Consider the following 27,342-nt stretch of genomic DNA (forward strand, 5'->3'; position numbering starts at 1 on the left):
AGACAGAAGGTTAGACACCACAGACAGAGCCAGGATATTAATCTCATTCTAACAAGTCCTGCAGTGATCACCTTGGTTACAGAAAATGTAAAAATCCACCCTGCTGCTGGACCACCACTGTGCTTACACATGAGTAATGGTCACCGTGGATACCACGGTACACTTCCTTGACACTCTCTGCATGAATCTCTTTGAACTCGGGGTGAAGAAGATATAAAAAAAGAAAAAGAAGGCCAAGTAATAAAAGAGTGAGGATGGCACTGTTGAATCTATGGATGTGTTTTCACTGACATGCGACCCCGAAGTAAACAAACTTGATCCCTTTTTTCTGTTCCGTGCCACGACTTGAAACCTTCTGCTTGTTGAATAGGTGGGAAAAGTGCATGTAGCATCAGCTGCTAACTACAGTCTACCTGACAATATACAATAGTGAGCTCAGTGTGCATCTGTCTAGCTTATAATTAACCAGCTACCAAAAATATAAGCTACTGTGACTTTATTGCTGTGGTCTGGATAAAGACAGGTCCAGCATGAGATCAAGCTTGATTTTAAGAATGGCTCCACTGCAATACAACAAAAGAAAAGAAAAGAAAAAGGACGTGAATGACTGCTTCATCTACTCTGAATGGGTGGGATTTAGAAGAATTAAGTAACTTTATCTACTAGTAACTATCAAGCCATGACGTCTACTTTAAGACTTGAAGAGATGTCTCCTATACTTTTAATGATCTAAACTGAAGGGATGAGGACCAAATAAGGAAAGCCATTTAAATGCTATTCATGTATCAGGGCTATTATGATATCAAAATAACCCTTGTGGAGTGTATGTGTTTGATTTGTGCATGCATATTCATAGTTGCATGCGTGTGATGATTATCAAAAGTCTATAATGTGATTTGTTTGTGCTTACACAGATTTTCATAACATTTGTGGGCACATACAAGGACCTGTAAATGTCTCTGTCAACACCTGAACCACAAAGAAGACTTTTACCCAGTTGGAGTTTGTCCGGATTTGTCCAAAACTACTGTTTTTTGCCCTCAGTCGAGACTTGAAGACTCACATTTGTCAAGTCAGGTCCTATCTAGCTCCTGTAAATGTTAAAATTGTAACCACTGAGCTTTAATACAGTGTCACTTAGCAGTAAAACATGATAAAGCCACTTTGGGCCACTTTTAAAAATATAACCCTTTTATAGAAAAATCACCGTCAATGCAAAAGATCCACTTCGAAAAATACAGCTGAGTAAGAGAAGAGGCCTTCACAGGTCCTTGAATTCAAAAATAAACCTTAATATGCACACACATGCACATTGTATAATTCACATGATTCTAGTTGCACACAATTTGATACACTCACACACAAATGTGCATTGAGCACAAAATACTACCTATTTTGCCACCACAATAGCCCCATACCCATGCCTCTAATAAATGCAGTTAAATATATTTGAGGATAAGAGCATTTACCAGACGACAGATGCTCGGTGAACACAGAGGATGAATTCTTTTGTCTGCGGAGACAGATTGATGTTTCCCCCTCGCTCTCCAGCTGGACCCTTTACTCTAAACCTAATGAAGGTGTGGCTCTGAAGAATGACTGTGAAGTCAATAGTGGATTTAGAGGTCAGAGGCCACACAGAAGAGACGCTCATTGACCTTTGACCTCTTCCTCTAATTCCCACCTACAGAGAGGGAGAGACAGTGAAGCGTCACCTGGTTAATTTGTCTCATCCTTTATAGTATTAGATGCGAGTAGAGATTAAGCACCTGATAAAGTACGAGCTGGCAGCTTTTGAGCACCTCGGTTTTTTCAGTTTTAGAGAAACATAAATAGCTTAATTTCTAATTTCATTGTAAAATCACATCAGAGAACAAACAATTGTAGAATTATGAATAATAAAAAAAAACAACATTCAAAATCTCCTGCTCAGCACAGTGAAAGTGCCATTTTCCCACTTCAACAATCATGAAGCTGTGCTTGAGGCTGTTCTGTTGAGTCACAGAAACTTGTGTGGCTTTCGGTCACACTTTTAAGGTTTGCTAATGCTTGTCTGTCTTTATCTATTAACAGCCTTTTGTATTGACAATTTACTCTCCCGATGATTTATAAGATGCAGTAACACTGACCCGAATCTTCATATATTCAAGCAAAATCAACTGCTTAAATTCCAGTAAAAAGGAAAAACTGAGGTGCTGTAAAACTCTGATTTGTCCTTCAGCTTATATTTGTCATCCTGTTTCAGAAAATGTGATTTGTAATAAGGAAAACAAGCAGGAGAGGCAAGGGAGATCCGTTCAACTCGGAGCACATGGAGGATTGTGTTTGACAGGAGCGTTTAAGATGACAGCTTCCCCTGTGCAGTGGTGTCCGGCTAAATGTTGAGGTGGCCTGTTTGTGAATGTTCCCTTACAGATAAATAATGCACCATGTCATCTTTGTCATGATTATCTAAAAGATCTGTCCTGCTTGTTAGACAGGAAAAGATAAAAATCTCATTATTGCACTTTAAACCCGAGCAAACTGTGACTTCAACTACAGTTGGGCTGCACTTGTGTAGTAAAAGCTTCATGATAAAAGTGATCAAATAATCTGACTGGCTAGATAACATGAGGCACGCCCCTTGATTCAAAATGGAGTATATACAATACAAAAAAGTTTCTGATCCCATCATCCAATTTAAATCCTTGGTCAGATTGACAGTAGCACAAAAGAAGAAAGGCGGGTAAGTCTTTTTTTGTACAGTATGTGCCCAGAGGAAAAAGGTTATAGACAGTATAATGTTCCTTTATATGCCCAAAGTTATCACCCAGAAGAGTGCAGTAGTATTGTTACGCCTGACAGACTACAGGAGAGTGAGCAGGCCTCTTAGGACGAGCCTTGTGGTTGTGTGGGAGGAGGAAGGTGCTCTGTGATCCAGCCGGTGACCTCCTTCAGCACGGACTCGGCCACTTCGGGAAGGTCGTGGTGAAGAGCATGATAGCCTCCTTCGTAGACCTGGGAAAAAAATGTGAGAGCAATTTAGGGCAGTTAAAGTCTACTTAAGTTTGATAATATGATGATTTTAGTCTGGGTTTTTGGCTATCAGAAGCCAAACTCTTCCTGTTAGTTAAACCGACAAACAAACACTTTTCTTTGATTGAAGGACTTCCTCGTACAGCTTGTTGTTATTAGGAAACGTCCGGTCATTGCACTCATTCCCGACCTGATGAAAACACTTCCTGATCCGAAAACACTAATCGAGGATCTGATTTTCTCATGCTGCTGCAACAGAAAAGAGGTACCTCTGTGAAGGTCGTCTCTCTTTTCTCATCTGTCACTTCTCCTTTCCATGTCTCTGTTTTGACCGCCCGTGTGAGAAACCATGTGACACGCTAAACTTGCCATTTTCACAGACACACATTCTGCAGACGACAAACTTGCTTCTGTTTGACAAGTGAAGGGTTTATTCGACGCTGTCGCACCCTTACTGACTCACCGTAATGTTATCATTTTGAACTTTTTTGCAAGGCATGGGACATAAAACGAAATAATTTGACCCCATTGGAAGCTGCTATTTCTACATCATTTCTTTTGGTGTAAAAGGGTTTTGATGATCCTACAAGCATCAAGCAATGTTAATATTTTACCTCTTCATGGTCTTGTATTTTATTACTATTGTGTTTTTTTTTTAATTGCTGTCACTGAGGTTGCTGTCACGGCATTTCCCCACTGCTAACACTGTGTTTTAACACTGCTATAGAGTGACAATAAAGGACTACTCAAATAGATTGAGCTTTCAGTTTGCCAACCATTTTGCAGGTGTAACTAAGAAAAACATCATGAGTGAAAACAGGAGTATTATTCAAATGAGAATTTTGTGTGCTTTACACCTCGAGGTTTGATGTAGTTGGTGAAACGTAGTTTTGTGTGTTACAGATCGTAAAGCCTACCCAAGGTATATTTTTTCACTTTCAATAATAATTTTTGAATGAAAAAATCCCATGTTAAATAAAAAATTCTTTATACAAATTTAATACCTGATTGCTTTTATGAAAAGCGGTTATGCCACGGTTATGCGACAACGTTGTGAAAATGCATCAATTAAGTGTTTTAGTTTCAGAACAGTCTCATGTTTATATGGCAACATTTTGAAATCTGTTTACACTGAACCAGCCGAAGCACTAAAAATTATGTCGTTTTGATGTAGAGCCACTAGTGATTGTTTGTTTGAGTAATGAAAAAAACACACATATGCAAAGAACAATATGCTAAAAACATTAACAATGAGAGTACATGGACATTCGTAAGGATGGATGACAAGGTTGGATTGCTATTACAAGTCACTGTCAACTATAAAGCCACCAAGTCCCAGGAGAATATGTACTGGAAGTCATGACACTCTGGAGGTGGCCATTGTTGTCATTGTCCATCTAGTTATGTATTTGCAGAACAGCTACATAAAGGCTGTGGTGTGCATGCACAGAGGCAGCGTTTCAGAAAAGTTCATTTTTTCCCCCCGTTTTCCATTGAGTCACACAGTTTTGCCACGATTTCATGGAGACGGAGTCGTACCATTTTAGAAAAGTTCCACCTTGGGAGCAGTTTTCAAAAAGTAGCATTTTCAGTGGCTCTGTGCCCCATTTTTGTGTAAAAAGACACCCAGAACGCTTCAAAAGTTTTAATGTTTTCACTTGGAAACACTATGTTAATTGGGCCTTCGTCATTCTGTAAAGAGTTTGCATGTTATCTCGGTATGTGTGTGAGTTCTGTCCAATATTCTACCACAGTCTAAAAGTCGGTCTTTTTTTATTATTATTAATTACTGACTTGAAAACTGCTTATAGGGTTAAATACGAGTGTGTGTGCCTGCAAGTCTCTCTGTTTTTGTCCAGGGTGTACCCTGCATTCATCCACAATCAGCTGGGATCAGATCCAGCCTCCTGGGACTCTAAACTGGGTAACGTAGTGCAGAAAATGGATGCGGGTTTCATTCATCGTCTTGCTGAGACTACAAATGACTTTCTTTCTTTCAGTCTATGCTCCTTATAAATCTAGTAATGTGATTCAACAAATGATTCCCACCTTGAGCTTTTTGTCCGTGCTGGAAGCGTTCTCAAACATCAGCCTGGAGCCGCTGATGTCGCAGAGCCGGTCAGCATCGCCATGCAGGAGCAGGAAGGGCCAGCTGATGGACGGGATCTCCTTCTCGATACGAGTGGCTGCCGACATCATCTGCACGCCAAACGACACCCGTACCCCACCGTGGAAGTTCAGCTCATCGGCCTCATAGGCCTCCACCTTACAGGAAAGACAGAGAGATATTTCAGAGAGAAGAACTGGCTTGTATGAAGACTGCAGGGTCCTCCTGTGCTGCCTAAGTTGTCTCCAGGTACATTGGCTTCCTCCCACAATCTAAAGTGAGCACGCTTTCTGTTGGCATTGTGATGGACTGGCAGCATTCTGCCAGAGCAACTTTGTGCAGCCCTAACTTGGATACAGCAACAAAGAAAATAATGTATATTTAAGGATAACATTTACAAAGTGATGAAGCACAGCTGGAACTGAAACTTTTCAGTTCAAAATCTATATATAGCAAGCAAATAAAATTCATGGCCTTGGCCAAATATGGAAAGAAGTCAAGCGCAGAAGCAGTCTCAAAGAAGAATTACAACTATTAAATAGACTCCTGGGAAAACCATAAACATGGGGAAGAGAGTTGTATATTAAATGGCTGAGACGGATCACATGGGTGCAGGCTGGAACAAAGTTAAAAAGAGGTTTTAAATGAGTATACCTCACATGCGTCATAAGCTTCCTCATGTAAGCACAGCTGATTAGAACCAGCTTCTCTCAGGTGTCACGGACGTCTTGAATAATGAATGAGTGCAAGCTGAGCTGTGACCGTGACCTGTTCAGCAGACCTTTGTGAGGACTCGTGAGAGATAATTCCATAACTACAAAGTCTTGATTAATTATTTTCTCTTTTGTCACATGTTTTTCATGTCGTATTCAAGAAGAAAGAGGTGAAGTTGAAATAACAGAGAAGCATCAAAGAGAATATTTTCATACATAAAGATGACACATCTCATTACGCTGTAAAATACTTCTTGTATGAATGTTGTATTGTGGTTAGTACACTTACCTTACATGTTTTCTCCACATATACTCTTATCCTTCCACAGTTCAAAAATATATGTTTTGGTTCATTTGTGTCTCTACATTTTCCAGGAGTTAAACTGTAAACGTCAAAGGAAAAATCCTAAAATCTATGTAATGCTGCAACAAACATCTGGTTATCACAATAAAGGGAATTGTTTTGTTTTTGGCATGGACTAATTTGTAGGATTGAAAAAACCATATGCATTTTTTTAACTTCTTTGTTTGGGTATCTGCTCTCAGATGATCTTCAAAGTCATCAACTGAAAATAGACAATCCAATACTTTTAGAAATAATAAGATAAGCACCTACAGTACTTTACAGTGTTTGGTGGTGGGAATATGCTACATTATATGGAACTATAAGTATTACATCAACTTCTTCCCTTGAGTAAATGGTAAGCAGAATGTCTAGGTTCTGTAAAGGTTCACAAAAGTGAAAACAAAAATCTGAACTATATTGAAGGTATCTAAAACTGTATTTTTGATGGTGTTAGAAACCATATGCCCCTCCATCCATGTATGTGTGTGTTTATATATACACACACATTTTTGTTTTTGCAAACTGTTAGCTGGAATTCCACTTAAACAAAGAATGTGAGAACTTTTGGCAACTCTGCCTGATCCTGCCAGGAAACTTCATTTTGATATCTACTGATCTGCTTTGTCTCCCTTAATTAGAGGTGGGATGAATAAATTGCAGGATGTGGGACTATTTAACATGAAAACTACAAACACGTCCCACATGTACGTGCAAACAGGCCTTTCTGCTTTTGTGTGTTTTCTAGAGGTTATACAATCGGTGGGTGTGTATGAAACGCACACAAACAAAACAAACTGCAATAACATTCTAACAAACAAACCTTCCAAGTATACAAACATGGACAGACACTTAGTGTTTGGAAAGGATTCAAAATATGCATAGCAAAACTTCTATTTTCTGCGACCCCCCCCCCAGACGTGATGTTTCAGGACCAGACGACACTACAGCTCACCCACCCAGACTCGCACGCACGCAGTAACAATTGTCTCTCACCTGCTTCTGGTCCCGTGAGACCCACTTGGACTGGATGGTGCCCAAACTGAGGCTGGGCAGCACATGGTTCAGGATCTTCGCCAGAAAAACCTGTGAACACATAAAAAAAAAGCATGACACGCTGAACGTTTCAGTTCATTTTCACACACCAGCACCAGCACAGAGAAAGCCTCTCTTTTATTCTCCATCTGACAAGTGTTACAGCCCTGTTTGTGTGAGTGTTGGTACTATTTTGTGTGGCTGCTACACTTAAAAACACATTTTCTTTTGTTAAAGCATGCAAAGAAGAAACAGAAATGAGTATTTTGTTCTCCTTCAGAGGTATGCGATGCCAGTTTTGTTAGTGGTTGGCCTTCAGCATGGGACACACTGGTATCAGCGAGGCAGTAATAGACAGCTGATAATGCTTAAGTGGTTCTTAAACTGCTTCTTGCCCTGAACACCGACAAAATAAAAGGTGTCAGTATTACAGTCATTATCCACAGCAGGCCTGAGTGGAGGAAAACAGCCGACTTGTGGGTTTGAAGAGCCGAGGGCAGTGCAGAAGATGGAAAAAACAACAAAAAAAACCCCAATGCTATGATACCTTGAACGGAGTGGCTGAGTCTGGGTTCATCTGGACCAGCGGTGCAATCAGAACCACTCCAGCAAAGTCAGCAGGCCTTTCGCAGGCTGTTAGGATCGAGATTGCTCCACCCTGTTGGACAAACAGCAAAGAGGAAAGAGAATGTGAATTAATCTCAGCTACTAATAATAAGTCATTTTGATCTAAAACATGCACACTCTGCACAGTAAAAGCACCAAGCCCAGACTCAAATTGTGGATATTCTCACTGTGAGGCGAGGATCTTCATCCCCCTTTTCAGAGATGTCAAACTAGATACATTTGTTATATGCGTATTTCTATGTGTATGTATATATGTATGGCTGTCTAGAAAAGTGTGTGTGTGTGTGTGTGTGTGTGTGTGTATAAATTCATATTAGTGTAAGTAGATTTTTTTTTCTATTTTGTATGTCTGTATTTTGCGTTGGTTTTGACATGTCTGGAACAAATTAATAATAATAATTAAAAAATAATAACGGATGCCAACTACTAACACCATGCAGCCCAAATAAAAGCGATATTAAAGTCCCACACACTTGTACCATATAATGAGATAGATATTTCCCTCTTCTAGTCTTTCAATCGCCTACTATGCTAAGCAGTTTTTGGCCAGATAAGTGTTGAAAATCATCCTTTTTTCATAACAAGTTAAGCGAAATATAATGAAAAAAATAGACAAATCTGAAGTAAAACAGTTCCTGTCAACTCTCACCCATTGATAATGAAACCCACCTGTGTTTGAACGCAAACATATGTTTTATTTAAGTATTTTGTTTAAATTCCACTGATTCTGTTTTTATCTCAATTTCTTCTCAATATTTAAAGAGTGCCTGCAGGGAATATGTCTACACCCTTCCCAAAACACCAGAAAAATCGAATTAAACCTCTGGAAATCACTGGTCAGGAACAGTTCTGAAGAGGAGTGTTTTGAACAGGAAAGTTATTACAATCTATGATGGGTTCGGATAGAAAAATGGTAAAAGTATGTCCTTATGTGCTACAATCACCTCGAATTTACATTTAACAGGACAGATAGACCAGTCATTTCTGCTTTTGTTTAGAACTTGGATTTGAACAGATTGACTTGATGCTTTACATTATTTGATGCCTGTTTTGAAGTCATTATTGATCATTGGTTGTTTGCTCTCTTCTGGAGTCGACCCAATGAATCAAGTCATCTACACAGTTGACTTGGCACATACTTTACGCCGGATGCTCTTCCTGACACAACCCTAAGTGGGATTTGAACCCTGACCTTTCAGTCACAAGATTGCAGCTCTGAAGTCCAGAACACCACTGCCCCAGTTATCATGGCTTTAGCTACACGTTAAATCAGCAATTCAGAAGGCGAATTTTACTGAGGGGAAAAAAAGGTAAGTTCATTATTCAAGAGGAAGATAAATAAATAACCAAAGGGAGTTGCGCGAGTAGGTGGTTCTATGTGTGGTTTTGAGAGTGTTTGGTTAGGAGAGACATTGATAAAAGATTTCCCAGACTTACCGGTATCCAATAATCATTTTTTAGTTCTACAGTTCAGATGTGTAAGTAGAGGATTAATCCACAAATCTACAAGTCATTCCTTCTCGGTGGGCTCATGTCAAAGCTGTTCGCTGTGTTTTAAGCAGTCAGCTCATCCTGGTGAGCACGCTGTCACTCTTCTGACTCCTTGTTAGTAAAACAGAGCTGCAAACAGTCCCATTTACTGCAGCAGGCAAATCAGAGCAATTCCTTTAACAACATGCGACAGGGGTATTTATAGTGTGGCGTGAGCCACCCCAGCGGGGCGCCAGAGAACCTTAGAGGGAGGTGTAGCAGGACAACAGAGCCAGAAGAAAATAAAGTGAGCAAGGACATATGATAATCCTGACTACAAGTTTCATAGACGAGTTCTGTCCAGTGCAGACAATATAGGTATTTTTAGTAAACAGGCAATTTGCCATAAAAAATAAAAAAATAAAAAAAATAAATTAAGGTTACTGCATTCATAGAATTGAACTGGTTCACCTCTTTCAGTGCAAAGACACACTGCAGTATGTAGCTGAAGACCTCCTGAACTCACAGCCATAACCCACAAACAAAGCAGATGCACATCAATTCATGTAGCTGGTTGTTGTAGAAACAATAGTGTGTATGCACACTTCCTGTCTACGTCTGGTTTCCTGTTTGGTCTGCTTGTTCGACTGTCATCCAGCTGGCTTAGTTCTTCAAGTAATTTTAAGAAGACAAGTCATTTCAAACATGCTTTCTGGATTAATGTACCTATGATATAGTTACTTTTGTGCTTTACCCTAACATCAACCTAATATTCTAGGTTGGAGGCATTCTGGAGGGGTCACCAGTGCATCACAGTACAAAACTTACAGTACAAAAAGTTGAAACTTTTAATAACATATTGTTTTATGATATACCAATTAATTGTCTTGTCATATACTTGGGGAAAATTGATGAAGCTGCATAGAGAGAAGACGGGATTCTGGTTACTTTCAGTGCTCAGACTGCCACCCCCGCGACCCGGAAACGGATAAGCAGGAGAAAATGGATGGATGGATGGATGGATGGAGGAATCTGGTTAAATGTTACTTACTGCAGCACTTGAGTGTAAGCCACAGGTGTCCACATTGAAACAGAGCAGGAATTTCAATAAAAACAGTCTCAGTCTTAAAAGAATTAAAGTGGTAGTTACAGTGTTTCCAGTGATATATATTAAGAAACAAATTGATGAAAGCTAAAAGCAAGTGTAGCAATTCTATTTTTGTACTTAAAATCCTTATTGAGTGTACTCCACAAGAAAATGAATAAAATCACCAGAGTGCATGAATAATGAACCTCCCGTCCAGCCCCGCCCAAAAGGAATCCACTAAAATACAGTTATAAAGTACACATATTATCCACCCCTGTTAACTCATATCAAAAACAAATTTAAAATGTTGCAGACCAACATAAGGAGGGGTCAGCTTCGGTGAGAGGAGGGTGAAATGACGTGTCTAAAGCTTGCAACAGTGGACAGGGAGTGTCTGCTCTCCTGTGCCTAAAGTAGGAAGGGCTCAGCAATGTAGGTGAGAGGTTCTGATGCAAGGAGCGGCTAGAGAACCACCCAAGAGAGAAGGAAAACACAACACAAGCAATCTTTTGTTTCGAACGGCATGAATTTCCACCCTTCTCCTTTGTTGATCTAGAAAGACTGCGAGAGAAATGTGACTGTGGAGCCGGCACCTTCGAGGCCTCAGCGAGAGCTGAACATCGGGGCGAGGCCACACCTCCGCACCAATGTGGACTTTCTCTGATTGTGATTTCAATCCTGTGATGTAGGGCCACGGTAATTAGCAGTTCTGTGGCGACCGAGTCTCGAATCAATTCTTCACGGTTGACTCTGGCATGGCTTCTCAATGGCAGGCCACACAAACACAGGCGCAGTGATTCTGCGTGGGTGAATCCCTCCCTCTCTTTCTGGAGACTAATTGGCTTCAACTTTGTTTTTGAGAGCCTTCTTTGTCACTTGTGTGAATATTCATAAGCCTGGGGCCAACGACAGGATCACACTCAGTGAAAAGAGGCGCTGCAGAAAGACAAAACATTTCCCACCAGAAAACGTCCCTGTCTAAAGACGCAAACGTGCACTCTTACACCACTAGTTGCATGCAAAGAGAGGCTCAGTCTCTCTCTCTTTATTTTTTTTTACCATCACACACACACACACACACACACACACACACACACACACACACACACACACACACACACACACACACACACACACACACACACACTTCAAGCCAAGCTTACGCCGAAACATCCAAGTGTAAACACAACACATTCGTACACTCACTTGACTTAGTCATGTTTACAGCTGGTGAAGCGGCCTGACTGATTCAAAATGAATCATCCTCAACAAATATTCAACGAAGTGAATGTAATTGTGTCCAGAGTGAGATAATCGTGAACAGAAAGCAGTGAAGAGACAGAATCTGAGCCACAGAAGGAGGTTTTGGGACAGAGAGGTCCTTTCAGTGGCTGATTAGAGGCCTCCTTACATTTTCTATCTCTGAGCTTTGGTTGGCAGAATGAATGCTGGGATTGTGTATCGGCCGGCTGACACTGACAGTGGGTGGACTTGGACTGTCAAAAACTGCCTGAGGATCTAACACACTGACATTTTCTGAACTCCACGACAAATGCAGGAACATTATAGGAAGTTAGCATTTTTTTTTTTTTATGAACACTATTCATTGTAACTCGCCATCTCAACCCTTGATAAGAAACAATATTCGGGTCAGATGCATCTATAACTACTAAATTCTAAAAAATGGAAAACTGTGTTTGAGTTTATGATGAATGAGTAACAGACAGAGATGGGTGGTTAAAGAATCTTTGCACATAGACTGCGGTGAGTCATTACATGAAGACACGGGCAATGAGGAAGAAGGACAAATGAGCCTTGGCCAGAAGTACTGAAGGAGAGCAAATGAAATGCAGAATGCAGGAAGAAGCCAAAGCTGAAGGCATTTGTCAGCATTCCCATGAGCTCATGAATTGCTGATGACTGCTCAAAGTCTTGAATTCATCAAATATGATGCAAGTCTAATAAGGAAAATTGTGTTCAAAAATTTACAACTGTAATTAGTTTTCTTGTATAAATGAATGTACATTTCAGTAATCTATGCCTACTATTCGGAAATATTAGTATTAGTATTCTTATTAGTCATTCTCTGGTGTAGTTGCTTAGTATGGGTGGCTCCAGAGTGAAAATATTTCTTTGGAGTCGATGCTTGGGATTTGGGATTGGTTTCTGTTTTGAGTTTGCATGCATGGGTTTTCTGCAGGTACTCTGATATTCTCCAACAGTCTGAAAACATGCATGTGAGGTTAATTGGTGACTTGTTTGTCTCTGTGTTTGCCTTGTGATGGACTCCTGACTTGTACAGGTTGTATCCTGGTTTCGCCCATAATAACCTGAGATCCACTCCAGCGCCTTGTGACCCAAAGTTACAAAATGTGATATAAAGATGGATGGATGGAAATTACGAGCTAAATAGCTTTTATAGGTCTATAAGCTCTCCTATAAACTAGAGTTGCGCATCTCAATAAAACAGTGTAGACTTCAAAAGCATTTTTGAGCACAGGACCGACAGTTAGGCAATGACAGAGAAGTAAAAAGGGGACGCGCAGTTATGACAAGTGACAGATGTAAGCATTATTAAATCTGTACAGTTTGGTCAGGGGTTCGAAAAGTGTGGATGGATGAGCCCCTCTTACAGAGCTAAAATCACATTGTGCACCCCGAGTTCTCTCAATTCTTGATGGTTGTTGGTATGTAAAGGCAAATAAGAGACTATATACAGCTAGAGGTTTTTAATTACAATATAATAGGTCTTTTTTTTATAGTCTGTAGCTCTTCTTACGCTTATTGTTTTGTAAATTCAGTATTAAAAAGGAGTCCTTTAAGAAAGTAATTGAATTTCATCTCTGAACTAAACAATTATCAACATTTATTTTAACCCGAGGGAGGGCTAAAGGAGGAGATCACAAGCATTATTGTCTGAGCAAGGGGTGTTAAACACATACTGGTGTTTAATGCAGCATGCAGACCAATTTTATTTTGAGTGATCTGAACTGGTAAGATAGTGGCAAAATAACCTTTATATTTGAACTTTAAAGTTTTTCTTTGGTGTGGTGCAGAGTGTATGTGATATACGTTTGTGAAATCAAACAATGACTACAGATAATTACTACAATCTCAACATAAAGGCAATTTTAATTAAACATTATGGTGCAAAATCTGGTATAATGTGCAAAAAAAACTTTCTATAACAGTATACACATTTTTACAAACTTACCCTGAAAATATGACTTTGATGGTAGTTTGATAGCAGCAAAGTAGACAGCTTTCATGACAGGATAACCAGTATCTCTTGCCTCTTGCAGGCCAGTTTAGGCCAATGAGCCTTATGTTTGACACCTATGGTCTAAGACCTATATTATATTGACCTGCTGTGGCAAGAAAAAAAGGTTCAAAATGACTAAAAGTAAGAGGATCTATCCACTCTCGACACGTGTTGTCTATACAAACTATAAGAGCAGCCTATCCGAAAGCTGTTGAGCTATTTCAGTCTGATTCAAGGTAGTGGATCATCCAGCAGATGAATATGGCAAACATGGCTAAAGTTAGAAGCACTTATTTAAGTATTCCCAGACTGCGCGTGACATCATATTCCTGTTTGTGTTTATCGACGGGACAGGTGATGTTCACAGAGTGGGACGTCTATCTTTATCGACACTGAAGCTAGAAGCTGCCTCGGGATGTTATCCTTGGAGCAGCATCTCAATGAGAGCAGTCTAATCCACAGGTGGCTTTCATTGTGTTTCTGCTGGCATCCTGACTCTGTTAAACAGAGATTCATTCAAGGAAAGGAGCTGGGGAGCTGAGGAACAGAGTAATACAAACAGGATGCTGTCACAGCGCAGGGAAGCTGGGAAATGAGGCCTGAAAAAACACTGCGACACAACATTCGAATTTGCCTGCATACAACGCTGTTCAGTTAGTTTGTGTTAGCTCTAAAGAGACAGGGAGTGAGTGGAAACAGGTGAACTTAGCTAGAAGTGAGCAGTGACGAGACAGACAGTTTAAGTGTAAATACATCAAAATCACAAAGATGCAAGAAAGAAAACAGAAAGATGCCAAGGAAAAAAGAGAGCAGATGATGGAGAGATAGGCGGACTCATGTACGAGACAAGAAAAACACGCGATGAGACGGCAAAGACGAAGGGAGGAACTGCAAAATAGGAAACACGCAGGGGAAATCTGGGTAAATACATGGGAAAGACAGGAGGATCTGATGTGACTTTGCTGTGTCCTAATATTTACAGACTGTGACGTCTTAACAGGCACTTGGCTGCAATTCGAGATCCCACTGTGCAACTTACACTAAACAGTTTGCATCTGTGCTCCCAAAGCCCCGTACTGTTATGAACTCAGCCACAGACTTATATAAATAGCAAGCAGTGCTGCATGATAACACACGAGCCAACCACAAGGTTTGCCAAAGCAGTGTCATTCGTTAAATTGAGCCTTGTTTAAAGCATTGAAAAGCCCATCTGACAGCAATAAATACCACCGCAGAGAGCAGTAGAAGCTGCCGTCTTGGAATGAGGAAAGTTTGATATAAAACACGGTTTAAAAGCTGCAAAGAATGCCGAGTATAGCTGGGTAATGACTAAATTCACAAAAGAAATCAAGAGCCCAGACAGGGGCAAACATGCAACACATTCACAGGAATCATAAAACAAAGGGATTAATTCATTCATTGACACTGAATTGCGGATACTGCATGTTCAAAAGTAATGAAACCACTTGTGTTCAGTTTAAAGCAAAACTGCAGTCTGGTCAATTCATTCAAAGGTAAACTTTTGCTGTTAATAATGACTTATTAACAGCAATGGTTTACCTTTGTGGGGTGGAGTCAATCCCAGCTTATCATGCATGGAGACAGACTACATCCTGGATAGGTCACCTAGTCCATCACAGGGCAAACACGGAGAGGTTTAGGATAAACACTATGTCTCAAACCTATAAAGTACAGAATCTGAACACCACATCAACTATGTTTTTTTCCACTAACCTACTATAAAGGCCAAACAACAGCTGTGCAGTGCACTAACAAAGCTCCACACGACTCATAGTTCTGCAAAAAAATAAATAAAAATAAACTGCATTCCTCATCTGTGCTTCCTGCTTGATACACGTCTTCTAGGTGTGGACAAAAAGCCAAAAAGACGTCATGCTTGGGCTCAGCTTGAAATGTTTCTGACTGAAGAATGCTTAAAAGGACGTGTTTCATGTATTGAGACCGAGATGGAAGCTTCCCTGTGGTCTTGATAGCGTAAAGTTGAATGCACAAAAACATGGGTTTTCAGTGTGCACATAAAATCTGAACAGCTTGTTTATCACACAGAAAGTTCACAATGAGTGCATATTGAGTCAGTCTACAAACACTGGCAGTCAATATTTATGACGTAATTCTTCTTGTGCTGTGTGGTCTGTGGTCACCAAGCTCATCAGTGACAGGCTGTGGTTAGACTGGACGCAGCTCAATGAGAAAGTGAACAAACGCGTCAGTTAAAAATAGGTTCATGGTAACCTTGATGCCTTTTGTATTCAAGAGTTATGTAATTCTCAATAATTATTTTTCCTTCCGTCTCCAGATGTCAGAGAGACATGGGTTTAGTGTTTTTCCCCATCTCGACTAAAATTCAAACCAATTTCTTTTCACTAATGAGCTTTACTGATAATGTGATGAAATTCATGTTCATGGTTTTACTCGCATTATGTTTAAAGCTCCTCACTGGATAAAAAAAAAAATCACACAAGAAATCTCTTCATGGCAGTGGGTTGCAGTAAATGATTTCTTACAAATGGTGCGATTAAGAAAGATCAAGAGGCAACTCTTATCTTAGTTTAGCTTATCGTAAAGACTTGCCACAAGAGAATAAAAATCAAACCAAACATTCCGTGTTTCTCATACAACCTCCCTGTAATATTCAAAGGTATTATTATCATTATTTGTATTAGATATTTAGAGAAAATTTAAAAACTTTACCTGGCTTAGTTTGACTCAAACATTGAAAGAAGACTGCATACAGAAGAAAAATCTCATATGTTTGGCTGTATACTCATGTTGTCACAATACGAATTCAATTTATCTCACGAAGGAGCAGTTTTTGGCCCCTTGGTTAACTTTCTGTTCTAATATTGAAAACATTAAAAGGCCCAAAGCAAACTGACTGATGACTAAAAAGGTGTGAACGTGAAAGACTTTATCTAGATTTATTATCTGTCTGTCTTTTTATCTATCTATCTATCTATCTATCTATCTATCTATCTATCTATCTATCTATCTATCTATCTATCTATCTATCTATCTATCTATCTATCTATCTATCTATCTATCTATCTATTTATTTATTCCGTTATTCCTTTATTTTATTTGTGTTGAAGATAATCAAACTAGCCTTCATAAATCACAGGCTTATCACATAATTAAAATAAAAAAAATAAACCTTATGACATTAAACTCCCACAATAAGATAAGATATAAGCTAAGATCCGACTTTTTTTATCCCACATGGGGAAATTCAGTCATCACACCAGCTCAACATTGCGCCAGTACTTAAAGACAGTCAGGATAGTTGCACACAAGAGAGTAGACTATGTATATAGAAATAGATAGATATGTATGTGCATATATACACATGGAAATGCAGGGGGAAGGTATAGGGGAAAATACTGATAGCAGTATTAACATTTAAAGTATTTATAGTATCCAATGTCTCTTCAAGAAGAAACAGGACCAAGCAAAAAGCTTTTCTAGATCTCCTCGGTCCTTAAATCTTTAATACCATAAGTCACACTCATGGTTTTACATTGTACCCTATATATAACATATATAACCTTTAAATTAGTCCTATTCACATGTATTAATTTATGTTTTCTAAACACACTCATGACATTTCTTTTCCACTGGTAACTCACAAACTCTATATATTAGTATTCCTTCATTAGTGGCCTTTTTAATTTGTTCAATAAGCAATAATTTCTTTACAGACTAAATTAGACTGATTAGTACCTGCCAAGCTGCTGCAATAGCTTTCCAGGTACATACAATATACTTCAAATGACTCAGCTTCATATATCTAATGTACTATTGTTCCCGTAGGACTTGAAAAACAATCAATTCATTGGAAAATAACCAACCTACTCACAGTCCTCGTTCACGGCCCTCATAACAACCCATTACATGTTATTCTCACTCTGAAAAACACTTGTTTTATTCCATTCAGCTTGTGGAGGCCTGAAATTATCCAGTAAATGAGGCTGGTAGAGTCTTACATAATGGTGAATAATGACACATAATTGCAGATAGAGGATCAGAGATTATTGCATTCCGTGCACTTTGGGAGAAGTCAGTCCAACATGTAAAAAAAACAAAACAATTCAGCCATGTTGCCCTCGAGGAGGTCACTGAACCTGTGTACTGCCCCGCTGGAGGTTTTCAGTAACCAGCAGCAGCTGCCAGGAATGTGTGTCAGTGTGTGAAAGGTAAGCAGGAGTTTACTGATAGGGGCAGCTAACCTTCCCTGCACCACTCTCCTGCAGGTTATACGTCTTTGTCAAGCTTGTGAAAGACAACTCACACGGTGCTCTGGTCGATCCAAGCTCCATAAGATGTCATTAATGTAGAACAATATGTTCCATTGACTTGTTTCAGGGCTGAAGCAGAGATCCACCGAAAGCAAATCCTGATCTCATTCAGCACAGAGCAGCAGAACATTATGTGTTCTGCTTTCAACGTGTGTTATTTTCTCATTTTGGCCGAACAATGTGGCAAAAATAACTTGTGGATTTATATGCCTTTAATTTCCATGCTCAATCAGGGCGTACCCTTCAGTTTTATACAGCTGTCTCTCTCTCCGGGTGTCAAGTACACTGAACCAGGAGCTCAAACATATTATGCAATTTCACACCAAACAAAACAGGCATCCAGCCTGAATACCAAGTGTTTCACTATTCCTGGAGCTATTATTTGTCAAAGAACTGTGTGATTAAGATGAAACAAAAGCACAAATGTACCACTTTTGTGTGGCGATGAAGGTGATTCTGAGTTTGATGAAAGATGGTGATAGTCTCCTACCATGGAGTGGCCCACGATGAAGATAGGCAGGTCCGGATGTTGGGATTTCATCAGGTCGACGTGCTGCAGAGCGTCTCTGATGTAAACCTGGAAGTCTTTGATGTTCATCCTGTCTCCTTCGCTCTGACCGTGGCCCACTGTGAAAGGAAAGAAGCAAGGCAGTTAAACCTGAACTCTGGAAACGATTACAGATGAGAGAAATAAATAAGACACATAGTTACTTGAACAGTTTAGACATGTTGTTGGTTCATTTATAGTTTTCAGACTTTTTAAAGCAGGCCAAACCCAACATGGGGTGTAATAAAGACAGACAGCTTGCAGGCAGGACTCAATTTGTTTTGAATTCTTCCAGTATTTGGCTGTATTACACAGGGTCATGACTCATTCTCTAACACATGCTTTTCTTTCAGGGCTTCGAGACGTGGCTCCCTTCCTTACAGGATTCTTTTTGAGAGAAGGTGTCAGGCCAACTGTTCACATGTATCCAATCTGATATGGTCAAATATTCAGTGTGGTACCAAGAAATTCTATATCAATATTGAACGGGAAAATATTCAGAGGAAGTTATGAAGAACAATTTCTCAAGATGGCGATACCTTCCTTTGATTCACAACTACGAGCATTTAGTGATCATTACAACCAGAGACTGGCTGTTGTCAGGTCATAGTAATCACCACCTTGACTAAGTCAAACACAAGATATGTTTAATTATGCACATCAGTGTTGTAGTAGTCAAGACTTGGTCTTGAGGCCACATTTTCAAGGTCTTGGTCTTGTGATGCTCTGATCTTGGGCTGAACTGATCTCTGCCCTTAAAAAGTTGGTCTTGGGATTCTCCGGTCTTGGTTTTGACTCGGTCTCAAGTTAGGTGGTCTCGACTGCAATACTAACACGCACGGTGTAATTTGCACAGCAGGATGAGGTGGGTATACTCCCTTCCACTGGTTTGCATATCTCCTTTTTCAGTTCAATTATATAACCTTCTGAGTGGGATTAAATTAATATATCCTGCAGAGTGATCGAAGCTACTTCACCAGCAGCCCACACCAAACTGATGTCAAATAAATGTGGTTTAAAATCAAAGTAAAGCGGAATTGTGACCTCTGACACATTGAGATGAACGACTCGAAACATATTTTCAATACTATTCCATCCAACTTAGGGTCACAATGGCAGCTGGAGTATATTCCAGCCAAATTTCAAGTCATCATTAATATCAGATGCATGGAGACCATGCAAACTCCACTCAGAAGAGTCCCAAAACAAGGACATTCTTGTCCTAGAAAGACTAGAGAAAAGAAATAAATGCAAAGCTGAGAGGAAAAGAAAGAGCACAGATGGAGAGGAGGAGAAAAATCTGGATAAGTATGTACATAACTGTATGGTGGATGTCAGTGGAGCCTCTCTGCAGAAGAAGCTGGGAGGTGAGGTGGGCTGCCATGGCAACCAGTGAACCAATAACACCAGCTCCTAAACATTCACAACATGTGCAGCTCACACCTTCTCACCCTCGTCCTGTGATTTTACATGTTCCTGCTCTTCTCAACGTATGTATGTCCCAGATGCACACTGAGCGAGTGTCTCCACCGCGCAGGTCTTTCCAGCCCGTCAATACAATGAGTGTGGGAATCAATGTCCAATCAGAGCGACAAAGGGAAATAGAGCACTGAAAACTCAAATCGATTCCCCAACTCAACTGTGGATCAATCCCCAATCCACATCATTTATACCACTCTATCGGAAATGCTCAGGCAAATACATCAGGACATTCAGTATACTCAGATGTAGTAAATGCTGCATGACCTAAATCTACTACTACTAGTAAAAACGAGCTTTATCTATTTTTTTTTTAACAGAAGCAGAAAGTGAAGAGGACCTTATTGACTCATTTCATGTGCTAGATTTTTGTTGATATAATCCAGTCAGTGATAGAACCATTCATTTCTGCATCAAGAAAAAAAATCAGATAAGAGGATGCACAAGTTTTAAACATCAGTGTCTCATTTTCTAAACTTTTTTTTTTTTTTCTGAGCAACTGCAAAGAGTTTTATGACTGAATATAATATAAATATAAATGAGCTGTACCAAGAGGTATGAATAATGGTAAATGGATGTTACTTATATTGGGCTTGACCAGCCTCCAATGAATTTTACAGTGTTAATCACACACACACACACACACACACACACACACACACACACACACACACACACACACACACACACACACACACACACACACACACACACACACACACACACACACACACACACACACACACACACACACACAGTATTTTATTCAGTCTTTACCAATGTGGATATTGTATTTCCATTGTAAATTTTCTCACAGAGACCAACATGAAATTTTATAAGTGTCACATGTGATCTTAGATGAAACTGTCTGACTTTGTCCAGTCTGCTGGTGAAATAGCTTTTGTCACTGAGATATGAACCACTTTCGCCACCGTGTTTATTTTAGAAGGAGAGATACGCCAATCAGGGAGGGGGCATATTCCCGTAACCTCCTTAACAAAAATGGCCCTGTTTATAAGCTTGAGCACTAAATGAATTATGAAACTGTGTGGAAAATAGATGAATGAAGAAAAGCTTGGCTAAACCCTCACAAAGAACTGGGATTGGAAATATGCATAACCCAAACATTAGATTTGTCTTCATAATAGCATCTTGGGAAAAACCATAGTAATATAGTCCTTAGAAGAAACGTTCTTTTGCATTAATGTACATGTTCAATGAGCTAATAAACAATGTATTGTTTTCCATTAATAGACAAGAAAAATGCATTTTGAGCCTCATTAAGCAGAATCGCACTGGTACTTCCACCATGTTCTCTGATGCCTGAGGATAGATTAAAGTGATCTTTAGCATAGAGGACATTAACTACAAACCTAATGACTCCCTCTTTGTGTTATTACCAAAAAGTTGAACCTTTTTGTTTTTACAATGTTACTGGTCAGATAATTTCCATCTAAAAAACAGATTAACATTGTTTGTTTTAAAGATAGAAATGTATAAAATATAATCAACATTTGTGCAATCAACAAGCAAAATCATGACATTTTTCAGTCTCAAACAAAACACACTTGAGAAGTAGATGCAGTGTACATCACACAGGAAGAACAAACCAGGTTGTGCTGGGTGGGAATGAAAAAGACCCTAAAGTCTGATAATTAGAGAACAGTACACAAGAGAGAAGGAAAAAAAGGCACCAAAAGAGGAAAAGGGAAAGATCTCAACTGCCGAACACTATCGAGGGTGGCCCAAGGCATTGTGTGTGTGTGTGTGTGTGTGTGTGTGTGTGTGTGTGTGTGTGTGTGTGTGTGTGTGTGTGTGTGTGTGTGTGTGTGCGTGTGTGTGTGTGTGTGTGTGTGTGCGTGCGTGTGCGTGTGTGTGTCTAGAGACTTGTCCCAGTTCAGTACTTTCCATTCACCAGCATGACATTTCATTGCTCCTGTGTGAGCAACCTCCGTTTTAAATCACTCACTCTGTATTTTTATTATCATCTGTCATCTCTTAATTGAGATGTTCACCGATGTAAATATTTCCACACTCCACACACATTTCATTTGTTTGTGGTGTCGTTCTCACTCACTCCGCTCTGCGTTTCACCTGTAGAGGAGTTTACTGGACGCACATGCTGCTGATTATAACAGAGAGCGGCTGTGTTTCACGGTCACATGGGTTCACACATTCTTGCTGTATTTATGACTTGCCCTGCACAACCACACAGTATATTGTCTGAACGAAGCTGTGGGGGAACAGAAGGGGTGCACAAAACCACCAGGGATGAAATTAGTTTCACGCCTATTTATCTCCTTCTGTTTGCTTCCATTCTCTCATTTTGAGCCTGTCTCACAGTTGCTGTTTGTTGAATACAATCGCCTTGCACTTGTCGGAGGGTCAGGAAATCACCTAAAGTTCTTTCATCGAGGACCTGTGTCATCCTCAAGCATAAAACATGTGTGAAGAGTGGCAGTTCGCTCTCTGACCTTCCAGTGGGAAGATACCAGTTTGATTCTTATATATTCTGTGTGAAGTTTGCATGTTCTCACAGGCTTTTCTCTCATGGTTCATAACCCCTTCCATACTGAGAAGATGTGCTTCCTTGGTTAAGTGGCGACTGGTTGTGTGTCGGAGTCAAAAAGGGTTTTGTCTGTATTTCTGTGCTTGCCTTGTTCAGGTTGCAACCTCCTTTTAGGCCCCTTCAAACCTCTTTTAAGGAAGTAGTGTCAAAATATTACATTTCTTGCCATTGAATGATCTATTTTAACCTTTGTAATCTATTTTTGTTTCTACCAATCACTCATGAGAAACAGTTCTTGCAGAGGTGTTGGACAACATCCTGACTGGAGTCAGTGTTTGTTGCTTTGTTCTGAATTCAGTATATTTTCAGAGTCAACCCTGGAGTTCCTAAATAATCTTTATTAGGATTCCTGTTGTTGTTCCAACTGTACTTTTCACTGCTGGGTCAGATCTTACACATATCTAAAGTACAAGTAATTCCGTCATTTATGTTTTCTGAGGTCATCGTTCATGTTTTTACCACATCTAGCATTGTAAACAAAGTTTTCTCTGTAAAGAGTCTAGAGAGGAACACATGAATATGAGCACAATTTCCCAAATCTGTCTTATTTTGCTGCCCTTTTTCACTCTAATGCATGCACTCGTGCTTTGTGTTCTTAGGGTACTGACCATGTGAATGTCCAAAAGGTCAGAAATACCCAGTAGGTCAATGGACGTATTCATGTTGGCACAATATTTTGAAACAACAAACCTGAAGATATTAGAGAGGTCTGTTTCTTTTCTTTTCTTTTCTTTTCTTTTCCTTTCTTTTCTTTTCGTGTGTGTGGTGTGTGTGTGTGTGTGTGTGGTGCTAAACGTCAGGAGACGCTTGGAGCAAAAATGAAGTCGTACTCATTCACTGTTTATATTTGCTGTCACTTTTATATTGTGTATTGTACTTCTCAACAGTTTTTAACATAAATGTTTAAAGCTTGGATTGAGACTGCTTGAATTATAATTACAAAAACACTGAAAAACTAAGAAATCGATGAACGGCTGCAACTGTCGATTACCTGTTTATACTCTGTGTAACTCCTACAGTGTAGTCTGAGTTTTTCACAAAGCTGATTCTGCATTCCTCCACAGACAGTTGATCTCTCTCTTGACTCAGCTCAAGTGAGCTTAAGACATTTTTTTTTTTCAATAAATCTGGAATTTAGTGTTTTTCCTTCCTAAGCTTAGAAATCACAGACTTGGCCTGCTGTCTGAGCCTTTGGAGCTCACTGTGATTTGACTCGAGCAAAATTAGTCTAGATGACTGGATGGTAAGCCTGCAACTGAAAACATAGTGTAACTGGTCTGTTTGCCTCCTGTGTGACAATCACCACTTCTCCCAGTGCTGATAGGTTAACAAAGAGGTCTGTAACCTTTATGACCAAAAAAAAAAAACATTTTTTAGAAATTATTTTCTAATGGATAAATTCATCTGGAGCAGCAAAACATGTTTGACACTTAAAATTAACCCAACAGTTAAAGTTGATAAGTTTTGCTCTATCTGCTGTGTTTTATATTGCATTGAAGTTTTGCATAATTTTCAACACTTTCTAACAGCTGTTCTGCATGCCCCACCCCCCACCCCCCATTTTCCTATTGTTTTAATGATTGAAGCTATTTTATTTATCTAAACTGTTTTACCCACTAGAATTTGACTGTTTTTAACCATCTTTAGCGATGTTAATTTTCATTGTTGTTGTTTTTCCCCCTGAAGGGATCCCACCCAGTCATTCATCTTCTATACTAGGAGTTTTTCAACCTGCAGCTCTTCAGTGTCTTTTTAGTGCCTTCTTGTAGCTCATAGTTTTGGAAAACTACAGATAAATAGACATATTTTATATTTACTCTCAATTTTGCTCAAGTTTAGAAATTGAACTTTATGTTGACAGACTTACTGACTCAGGTATCTTTACATGAAAGAATATTATTGTCGCAAGTGGCAAGAAATTGCTCTTTTGATTAGAATGGTGGCAGAACCCTGCTCTAGCCATCGGATGGACTGGGCTAAGAGACAGACAGCAGACACACGCACGCACCAAGAATTGAACTGTGGTGTGACTGTACGATGAACAAATCATGAATTCTACTTTTAGGATTATCTAATGGTGCCTTTTGTAGTCACGGTTTATTTGAAATGTAAACAAATAATCTCTGTTAGTAGGATGATCATTAGCAGTCTGTAGCTTCAATTACTTACTCGTATTTGTCTCTCTCCTGTCTTTTTCTCTCCTTCTATGCCCTAACAGCAACCGAAACAGCAGAAAGTCTCAAGCTCTGAGTCTGGTTTTGGTTTCTTCTTCTTAAAAGTTTTTCTTTTCCACGCTTTTCATCCAATTGTCTTCTCTGTGCTCTATACTTGCAAATTGGTATAACACTAATTGCTCATTAGGGATAGCAAAGTTGACCTTGTGCAGTATACAGTATATACCGGTGGCACTGTCAATTCATGGACGTCTTAGTTAAATTGCACGTATAAACACCAAACTGTCCTTGATGGACATCTCCAGTTAGGAAGTCCATGGTTAAACATCTCAAACTGAGACATTCCTCTGCCCCTGCACAGGGATTGAGTGACGGGATTCAAATTAAAGAAGGGGGATTTGTCTGTCCATCCAACTGCCCACTGCTTATCACTCACCATGGTCATGTGCAAACACCAGCAGGGACAGTTCCTTCAGTCTCTGTGCGATCTCATCATACGGCCCACAGTGTTCCCCTGCTCCGTGGACGATTAGCACCAGGGCCCTGAGGAAGGCAGAGAGGAAAGCTCTAAGTAAGGTTTTAACCAACACAAATCTTCCCATGGCCTCACTTTGCCCTTTTTGTTAATTCTCATGAAAAAGAAAACAGTTGCTCTCTATCAGGGTTTGAGCATGGGTGGGTCATACTTCCTTCCTCTACAGAAATGCTTACCAATGGGCAAAAATGTAAACACTCTGACGTAAGGATGACCTGAAAATCCCTTGCCGGCAGATCTGTGAGTGAGTTTTTCTGTATCGGTGATTTGGTATAAATACATAAATACATCTGTGCGAAGCTGATTTCAATGCGTGCCTGCTTGAGCGACAGAGAGTGAGAGACAGGCTGATCGGGGGGGGGGGATGAAGAAAGGCAGCGAAAAGACAGGCTGAGAGCGAGGCAGACTGTGTTTTCTGTTCTGAGATAACAGCTATCATCCATCTGTCCGTCTGCTTGCCTCTTCCCACCCCTGCATGCCCGACTCAAAGCTGACACTGAGGAATTCAGATAAATACAACAGCATCCATAAAAACAACTAAAAATAAGCTTAATGTTGGAATATTCATTGCCTCGACTGAAACCTCTGTTTGGATTTCTGAGAATATCCCAAAATGGGGGCTGTATGTAAATCCCTTTTTAAACTGCAGGATCAGTGACTCCATGCGAGTGCTTTAAAGAAGTGATTTATGGTGTATTCACTCGAGGAGGCTGCGTTGATATAAACACTGACAAAACATCCTGAAGTCTTCCTGCTGGTTCCAGGGAATATTGAGAAATTATTCTGCACTAGTATGATACAATTTAATGAGCAAGCTTTTTTAATTGTGGATGGAGTTGGCTTCGCTGTGGATTCAGCAGGGAATTTGATTATTTTCTTAATTTTTTTTGCACTTCCATGAATAAACTATAACTAATATTTTGTGACTGTTTGCATTATCAAGGATGATATACCTTGTGTTCCACGTGCAAATATCCTTTTACAACCAATCAGCCAAAACATTTTGAACATTGACATATATTGAATATTTTGTCCTCAGATTAGATGCCTCAGAGGCAGAATAATGGGCACGCCAAAAACAATTTGAGACAAATTGTGCATGGGCTAAACCACTAGGTAAGGGCATCTTCAAGACTGCAGTGTTTGTGGGCTGTTCCCGGTCTGAAAAGTGAAACAATGAAGCTGTGGCAGGAAGTTAATCCTGAATCTGAAAGAAAAAGATCCAGAAAGCAGTGTACCAAAGTATGGTTCGTATGGGGAAGCAAAAGCGAAGATGGCTATGTTATGACTGATCAGTGTAATAAGGATTGACAGTACTATTGCTACTGAGAGGAAATGAAGAAATCCCTCAATATGTCATGTGTACACAGCAGTAGAGTGAAGAGCAATGAAGGTGAGAGTTAACCTCACAGACACAGAAAGGCCTATATTTGGGTTTCCCCCCACAAAATGTTGGGTTGATGGATGGCTGGATGGATGGTTGGATGGATGAATGGATGAATGGATGCATGGCCCAATTAAAAAGCTATGGTGCCATTTATAAATAAATTACTCCCACAGTACTGCACTTTATAACCAGAGATTTGTTGCAAAAAATAATTTTATGAATTCAACGTTTTATTTTTCCCCAACACAGACTGATAAAGTAAAAGCTATCAGGATAATCCCTTGTTAATTTCACCTATTAAATCTCTCCCACAACAGTGGTATGAGGTAAAATCTGTGAAATAGATATTTTTTTTTTATCCGTTTTAATTAACAGTCTTGTTGCTGTCTGCTCTGAACCATCAGTGCATATTAAGAAGCAGAGCAGCTCTGAAATGTTTGGGTGTTTTGTTTTTTTTCTTCTTCTCTGAGCGGCAGCAGCAGCACTAAGAAGCCTGTGAGAGCTTCAATCAGCGCCAGCAGACAATTAGCCCAAATGTATTCAGCAACAAAGGGGGAAAAAAAAGAGGGGGAACTAAATGAAAGGGGATGGGGAGGGGAGGAATGGAAGAGTAGCTGTTCATCAGGCTTCATTATAGCAAGGCCCTTTCTCTCGTTTTAAGGAGCCCTCGCTTCGGGCT

At 39.8% G+C, this 27,342-nt stretch overlaps 1 protein-coding gene across 3 annotated transcripts in view; it reads right to left on the minus strand.

Annotated features, from left to right (window-relative positions):
• Nucleotides 1-484: 484 nt before the first annotated feature.
• The window catches only part of mgll (monoglyceride lipase), a 46,197-nt gene continuing 19,339 nt past the window's right edge, over nucleotides 485-27,342 (minus strand). For all 3 annotated transcript variants that reach the window (XM_080469876.1, XM_080469875.1, XM_080469874.1), the window contains exons 3-8: nucleotides 25,178-25,284; nucleotides 18,463-18,599; nucleotides 7,761-7,871; nucleotides 7,175-7,264; nucleotides 5,065-5,280; nucleotides 485-2,997 (exon numbers count right to left, since the gene is read on the minus strand). In XM_080469876.1, coding sequence (XP_080326002.1) covers nucleotides 2,869-2,997; nucleotides 5,065-5,280; nucleotides 7,175-7,264; nucleotides 7,761-7,871; nucleotides 18,463-18,599; nucleotides 25,178-25,284 — 790 coding nt within the window. In that variant the 3' untranslated portion in view covers nucleotides 485-2,868. The remainder of the gene's footprint in view (nucleotides 2,998-5,064; nucleotides 5,281-7,174; nucleotides 7,265-7,760; nucleotides 7,872-18,462; nucleotides 18,600-25,177; nucleotides 25,285-27,342) is intronic.

Source organism: Lipophrys pholis (assembly GCF_963383615.2).
Source record: "Lipophrys pholis genome assembly, chromosome: 8".
NCBI classification, from domain to species: Eukaryota; Metazoa; Chordata; class Actinopteri; order Blenniiformes; family Blenniidae; genus Lipophrys; species Lipophrys pholis.